The following is an 8,478-nucleotide window of genomic DNA, read 5'->3' as shown; positions in this document are numbered from 1 at the left end:
CTCAGTGTTGATATAATTTCTTTCCTTTGGGTATGTAGTACTTGGGTGCTTTTGGTCTAGCGGTGGTTACTTTTCATCAAAAGATTCAGTAAAACCAGTGCTGCTTTTGTTCCTTGCTTATATGGGATCATTTATAAAATTCATACTCATGGTGTCTGGTCCGCTTCATTAAAAGAAATTGTTTAAAAATATTTAGTGAGTAAAACACCATATTTACTTCAAAACTTCGTTACTGTTTTAATTTGAAATGTTGTCAAAATTGTATTTCGTAGTTCAATATAAAAAGATGTTTGCGAATTTCGTCACAGACAACATTTGCCCGATTTTCTACCAATACAGAGCACCTGCTTTTGCCGGCTATCCTTGGGCATAACATCTATAGGAAGATTCCCTGGAAGCATAGAACTCAATCAAGCAAAATAATAGCACTCTCGGTTTGGTTTAATCTGTTTAGTTTAGAGGGGACGAAATGACATTGAGTAACAGAAGTATAACACGTATAAAAAACTATGTATAATGTACTGATATTAAGATTTATTGCGCACATTTTAAACAACAACAGCGTAATGGACTTGCAGAAAAACAGAAACATTGCGTTTAACCATCACACATTGACTTTTGAACACAATCACAACATCAAGTCAGTCTATAAATATACATGTTGATCTACAATATTCTACTGCAGAAATTCATAGATATTGCTGAGAATTTCAAAAACCATTTTAATATGTGACAAATAGAAGTTTAAGAATAACTTATGTTTTAAATAATACAGCCTAAGATCGACGTACACAGTGTGTTGTCCCGTATTCACAGGTCGTAAGGAAGCTTTTCAATAACGGAATTAATCTGAAGGTAAAACGTCTTGAAAATTAAATAATCGAAAGGAGTCAGAAGTGATTTTCAAACCCATTTGTCCATTAATACTTTTGTTGATATATGTAATTGCAATAAGTGTATTTCAGAAAACATTACAGTATGATTAAGCAGTAAATATGGGAGAATGATGTCTTTGAGTGTCCTATGTCCTCGGCAAGGTAATAATAGTCCGAGGGCTATCGTTAGCTTCTAGAGCCATCGCAACTCAAAAGCACTCCTCCTCCTCCTCCACGTGTTTACGTGTTTGTTTCATGTTAACCTCTAATAACAAAAGACTAGTATGACACATAGTTCATTAGTGATGCAGTGCTTTTTGGTCGTGTCCACAATTTCTGTGATGTCGGATTCTTTTGAGCATAACGGTATATCACAATTAGTTTATAACAACACCCTTTCAACAAAAAATACATCGGCCTTTTATGTTTTGTTTAATACAACCATGTATATGGTCACACGAGTTGATGTCTCGTTCTCTATACTGTATTCTTCAAGGGTTTTAGGATGGCCAGCCAAAGTCATTTTTGAATTCCCGGTTTCCTTTCACAAAAGTTCCAAGGGTATGTTCACATTTTCAACTATTTCTTTCCGTGTCATATCTGGTGTTCAATTGACACCTTACTTTACATAACTTCGTAATTGTTTTCATTAATGGTCTTTATTACATTTAGACGCTTTCACATCATTTACCAGGCTATGCCTGAATTAAATCTAAAGCGGTGTTTATACAAAAAAAAGCGGACCCATTATAAAACCAAAGCGGTCATAATAAAGTGTACAACAGCAATATAATGAAATTGAGATAAAATATAAACTATTGTTTTGCGTCATCACGTCTGTTGTTTAAACCATCTTGTACACTTGACGTCTCCAATCCACATTGTCTGAAAAGTACAATTATTCGAGCATTTACAAGGGACAAGGACATCCCTTTAAAGATATCCAACGGCCATCTTTCATTAAAATATTTCATCTTTCATTAAAATATTTCATCTTTAGATTTAATCTTCAAATGTATAAAATCCTCATCAAATGTATTCAACTTTACAAAATATATAAATTAAGTTTGTATATAGAACTACATTCATAATTAAATGTCATGCAGTAACAGTGGATTGTTAAAAAGCAGCCGGGTTTTTAGTGATAGTACACACTTATACTGTGTTTAACTATACATGTATACAGTGTGTATTATTTAAACCTAATGCGTTTTGCTGTTAATACACATAAACGAGTTGATTTTATGTCTACATAACTATATGAAATTGTTCATGTTCTAAATATGAAATTTGGATCTAATACACCTTTAAATAGTCACATCACCTTATGCTGTAGCCGAAAAGTGCCCTAATAGCCGTCATCAGTAAACAGAATTAAACAGAAGATAAAAGGTAAGGGTAGATTTCTCGGAAGCACAGAGCAACACAAACACAGCCTCAGAGCCACGCATTTGCAAAGTAGGCCCACAACAAAAAGAAATTATACAGTGTATTTAATTTAAAGTCCTCGTCTACATTCCCGCTTAGCTCAGTAGGGAGAGCGTTGGTCTACGGATCGCGGGGTCACCAGTTCGATCCCAGGGTGGGGCGTATGTTCTCCGTGACAATTTGATAAAAGACATTGTGTCTGAAATCATTCGTCCTCCACCTCTGATAATGCATGTGGGGAAGTTAGCAGTTGCTTGCGGAGAACAGGTTTGTACTGATACAGAATCCAGGAACACTGGTTAGGTTAACTGCACGCCGTTACATGACTGAAATACAGTTGAAGCAAAAATGGCGTTAAACCCAAAACAAATCGTCTACATTTACGCTATGATGATTTTTCTTATTTCCGGGGATGGGGAGAGGGAGGGGGAATGGGAGGCAAGTGTGGGGTAAGAAACTCGTTAAATATATTTAACCTCTCCGTAGTATTTTGCTACAAAGCTTGTTAAGAATATACCTTGAATATCTAGTCCGTTTTAGAGGCTGTGCTGTGATAACTTGTCATTCTGTATATCTTGTAATCGTGGGGTTAATGCAGAAAAGAGACATCTGCATATGAATAAAGAAGGCACTTGTCGCCTTTCTGCGTTAACCCCACGTAATGTTTACTGTTCTGAGTTATTGTGTTCCATGCATGTTGAGTTGTGGCTTTGGTAGTGTAAATTAACGTGTTCGGGAAGGCCGACATTATATTTGGGGTTTTCGGGAAATTTATTTTTCTTCTTTTTCAAATTGTTTAAATGTCAAATACAGAACAGTTCCATGTAAAAGAAAAAAAAGTAGCTATATTTCTTTAATCTATGTTAGTGACATGTGATGCGTAAGAATTATTGAACCCGAAAACATATTTATGAATGTGTGTAAATGAATTTTGAGTATGCATGCTGTTCTAAACGAACAATCAAAATAACGAAATAAAACTTTATGTAAACAAGAAATAATTACGCTCAGTAGCGAGATAAGAGTGCAATCTCGTCCTTGAACGTTGGGTCAGTTCCAACCTGTTAAGGTATGAACATGTGTTTCATTCCAGTATACACATACCTAATTAACACTTACCCAGACTAGTTCGTGATTAACTCGTTCCTTATGAAAACACTTACCTGGACTAGTTCGTCATTAATTCGTTCCCTATGAAAAGTTTGTGGTTTATGCTTCTCTGGTTCTACCGGATTAGCTTCTGTTATAAGTTTATTATCATCCCATCTTGTTAAACACTAAAACAGAATGGAAAGTTTCCAACGTTTTAACGATATTTACTTCAACAGAAAAAAATATATGATGAGATGGAGTTGTGTGGAGAATGCTTTATATTTTGAGTGCTGGTTTCCAATGGCCCTACATTACACTATAATCCTAGTTATTATACATACTGTTACACGAGTACTCTTTATGAACAATAAACCGGTTTAACCTTAATAGAATGCCACTGGCTTAATTCTGTTGTGTTTGTTTCCTCGTTGACTATATTTCGTACTTTGTATTTATTTAAGAAATAATTTATAGCAGCCCGAGTGAAATTATTTGTACGACGTATTACCGCCCGAGTGTATAATTAGTGTTAAAACACGGTTTTGCTATAAATTATTTCAATTCTAATATGTCTTTTATCTAAAACAGTAGATAAAATATAGTAGCGCTCTTTGTTGGTCGCAACAAAAACTTTGACGTCACCGCACGTTAACGTGACGTCATTCAAGCGTAAGCGTGTTTTAACAGAGACAAGCATATTAGAATTAAGAATTCTTACACGATCTGCAGCAATTGCTATATAAACATATAGCGAAATCGCTTATACATGAATCTACGATAAAATATGGTTGGCTGTTACATTTCACACCCTATGATTGTGGCATAAGAGATTCTACTTCAGTTTCATTACATACAAATTATTTCAGGGCCAAACGGTTGAAAACAGCATTTCAAAAACATAAATATGATAAAAAGTCATACTGACTTATGTGTAGGACCGTATATCACGTTTCGATCTCTACGGGCGAATTAAATTAGCTTAATTAAGATTCAGCGGTGACGTCATAAATGTATGACATAAAGTATGACGTCATAATGATGTGACGTCATATAAAGTTTAGCACGTAACTTGTAACACAGGGTCAACTCGCCTAATTTGATGTTTTTACTTCATAATTAGTTTGCGAGCTGTTAGATTACTAAATTATAAATACTTCTCAAAATTCTGATAAAAAGAAACAAATATCTATACGTTCCATTGGCTATGCAACTCTTTCTACCCATGGGGGTAAATTGTAACAGCATATGACCCGAATGACGTATTACGCTGAAAATTTAGTACTGTAAAATGCGAAGTATTTGCGTTGTTAGAATCGAAATAATAAATATGTTCCAATAATTTTATCAGTTAATAAAACATGGGCAGTCGTTTGGATGCGAATGATTAAATCACTCGTGCTACGCACTCGTGATTTAATTATTACGCATCCAAACTCCTGCCCATATTTTATTAACTGATAAAATATAGGAACAGATTTATTATTTCTTAAATAATAAATCTGTTTCTATATTTTATCAGTTTATAAAATATGGGCAGAAGTTTGGATGCGTAATAATTAAATCACGAGTGCGTAGCACGAGTGATTTAATTATTCGCATCCAGACGACTGCCCATGTTTTATTTAAGAAATAATAAATCTGTTCCTATATTTTATCAGTTATTCTAACACGATCTGCAGCAATTGCTATATAAACATATAGTGAAATCGCCTATACATGAATCTACGATAAAATATGGTTGGCTGTTACATTTCACCCCCTATGATTGTAACCTAAGAGATTCTACTTCAGTTCCATTACATACGAATTATTTCAGGGCCAAACGGTTGAAAACAGCATTTCAAAAACATTAATATAATAAAAAGTCATACTGACTTATGTGTAGGTCCGTAAAACACGTTCTGATCTCTACGAGCGAATTCAATTAGCCTAAATATGATTCAGCGGTGACGTCATAAATGTATGACATAAAGTATGACGTCATAATGATGTGACGTCATATAAAAGTTAAGCTAGTCACTCGTAACACAGTGTCAACTCGCCTAATTTGATGATTCTGTTCATAATTAGTTTGCGAGCTGTTAGATTACTAATTTATGAATACTTCTCAAAATTCTGATAAAAAGAAACAAATATCTATACGTTCCATTGGCTATGCAACACTTTCTAACCATAGGGGGTAAATTGTAACAGCATATGACCCGAATGACGTATTACGCTGAAAATGTAGTACTGTAAAATGTGAATTATTTGCGTTGTTAGAATCGAAATAATAAATATGTTCCAATAATTTTATCAATTAATAAAACATGGTCAGTCGTTTGGATGTACAGTACTACATTTTTAGCGTAATACGTCATTCGGGTCTGCAGATCGTGTTAGAATGCTATATATAATTCATGTACATTGCTATTTAAATGACTACACTTTGAGAAGGCTACGTTCTTCCAACGTGTCCTATCCTGTTGGGTATTTATCTTTCTTTAAGATTCATACCAACCATGATCAAACAGTGTGTTTCACTGAAATTTGTGGCCACGTTTTTCTGGCCCAATGGGGTCACGGGGTCCTTATAGAATATTACGTTAGCCGCTTTCAAGGCTGTATTGATATTAATGTGGATAATTTTATTTATTAACGGCTTTTAAATTTTTTATTAACATAGATATTTTAACCAAAATTGTTGCACCGTCCAAAACGGATTACGTGGTACAGAAGTGAATCGCTGACTGAAAGAGAAAATTAAGGTATAGAACAATATAGCTTCTTTAATACTCTATTGCATTAATTTAAAACCAAAAAAAAGATATTTTTATTTCTCTATATCATGAAAACAATAGAAGTAAATATGCAGTTTTGTAAAGGTTAAACTGATAAAAACACATTCTAAAAGGTTTAACTTTTCTTTCTTGTGCACACTAACAAACTATGTTAATTGTATAATGCATGTACACAGATTACATTCTAAAAGGTTTAACTTTTCTTTCTAATTTCACTGACATGGATTTGAGCTTTTACTTGTCAATTTCTTTAAATCATGAATATTTTTTACAAGGCATTGTAATTCCAGAAAATATCAAGCTTTCGCAGATACATAAAATTACATCTTACTTTCATTTTGATCCCTTCAAATTCTTGGTCATATGGTTCATTAATTGGAAACATCATTGTCTGTGTAAAAAATGTAGCTTTGGCAATGATCTTCACTTTGCCGTCTTCTACTTGTATTTCCATGCTTGGTTTGGCATGGCTGGCTAACTTTCGGAATACAACATTTAGCCCTGAAAAATAGAACCAAGATTGTTACTTGTATGACATTTTACTCGGAGATTCAAAGACTTTCGGTTCGTACTAATTTAAAACGGTTGATAATAGTGGTGATTTTCACTGTTTCAAACAGTAAATTTATCAGTTTATACAATGTTTAATCACTGGTATTCATGAGACTGCAATGGTATGCGCAAGATTATGAATAATCAAAGATAGAAAATTCTCATAAAAATAGGCTGTAAATCACGCAGAGCCTACAGCATTTTCTTTTTTTTTTATCGTGTTCGGCTGTGTGCTTCCATTTTTTTCTATTTAAAGGTATATTAGATCCAAATTTCATATCCAAAAACATGAACAGTTACTTCATACAGTTTATGTAAACTTTATATGTATTAACAGTTCTATGCATTAGGTTTAAAGCGGTACACACTATATACGTGTATAGATAAACACAGTATGAACGTGTACTACCATTAAAAACTGGCTGTTTTTTAACAATCAATTGTGTCTGCATCACATTTAATTATGAATGTAGTTATATATGCAAACTTAATTTGCATACATGTATTGAGTAGAGTTAAGAAAATTTGATGAGGATTTAAAATATTGAAAGTAAATATTATAATCTAAAGATAAAACAGTTTACTTAAATATGGCCATTGGAAATGATAAAGATTTACAATTAGCCAATAAACTGACAGCACACGGTCATTGTGTTCCTACAGCGCCAATCGTTTACAATTAGCAAAACAAATAACTTAGTTCCATCACTTGGAATCTTCATTGTGCAGTACAAGTTTACGATAGGGACATTTACATGTAATATTAATAATCTGTCAAAACATTTTTTTATAAAATAGTCACAAAGAAAACGAATGGTTCCAAATCACAAGTATGGTAAAACGGGTACGTGACGTTGACCGACTAATTCATATCCGTCATTGTTTTTTATTATCATTTATACTGAACAAAACAGCTATCTCGCCGTTGCTACTGTGTCCATATCTTTTTTAACAATTTAACAATTACTGAAAGTACTTTTTTGTTATTTAATGTGTGCTGATATAGTTTAAAGCCAAAGTCACGTTGCTTTGTTGGAGACGACACCAAAGTCACGTTGCTTTGTTAAAGAAAGGACACCAATGTCACGTTGCTTTGTTGGAGACGACACCAAAGTCACGTCGCCTGTTTTCTATCATTCCTACGCAAAATGGTGCAGAGAAACGTCGGGGGAGGTTGAAATTTTATGTATTTTAAGGGATAGGAATGAAAAAAGCTTACATAACCGCATAAAGCCTTGTACAGAAGCAATACAGACTAACGATAACTACTGTTAAATCCTTTCATTTCTTGGGCATGCAATTTCGTGGTTTAGGCCAAAATAGCTATTTCATGTAAATATGAATGGGCAGATTTCAAATTCTCAAGATAAAATGAATGAGTTTAAATTCCCTGAGATGACGCAACCACAAAATCCACGAAAATGTATCCCTACGAAGATTTACGATTTACAACAGATAAAAGGTATGGGGTAGATTTCTCGGAAGCACAGAGTACCACAAACACAGCCACAGGTTTTACCATTGAGAAGACCATATGCTCAGAAACAACGCTCCATAAAGCTTCGTTATTAAACATTAAGTTGTTCTAGCGCGCTTATTAACTGTTCAAAACGCAACAGAATTATATGTTGGACGAATGACTAAGATAACAAGATAATTTTCACTGATTGGTCATAGCTCCAACAGCAACTTCTTATTTGATGTTTAGATTATAAAGGTCTTATATTCAAGTAATGAATCTGACATTTAAG

The 8,478-nt window shown here is 33.7% G+C and overlaps 1 protein-coding gene across 4 annotated transcripts in view; it reads right to left on the bottom strand.

Annotated features, from left to right (window-relative positions):
* Positions 1-519: 519 nt before the first annotated feature.
* LOC123534488 (cellular retinoic acid-binding protein 2-like) overlaps positions 520-8,478 on the bottom strand; it is a 29,601-nt gene continuing 21,642 nt past the window's right edge. For all 4 annotated transcript variants that reach the window (XM_045316767.2, XM_045316765.2, XM_053519028.1 and 1 more), the window contains exons 2-4: positions 6,507-6,676; positions 3,467-3,580; positions 520-1,760 (exon numbers count right to left, since the gene is read on the bottom strand). In XM_045316767.2, coding sequence (XP_045172702.1) covers positions 1,707-1,760; positions 3,467-3,580; positions 6,507-6,676 — 338 coding nt within the window. In that variant the 3' untranslated portion in view covers positions 520-1,706. The remainder of the gene's footprint in view (positions 1,761-3,466; positions 3,581-6,506; positions 6,677-8,478) is intronic.

Source organism: Mercenaria mercenaria, chromosome 12 (assembly GCF_021730395.1).
Source record: "Mercenaria mercenaria strain notata chromosome 12, MADL_Memer_1, whole genome shotgun sequence".
NCBI lineage: Eukaryota > Metazoa > Mollusca > Bivalvia > Venerida > Veneridae > Mercenaria > Mercenaria mercenaria.
Note: the sequence above shows the minus strand (reverse complement) of the source record. Positions and strands in the feature narration are given on the sequence as shown.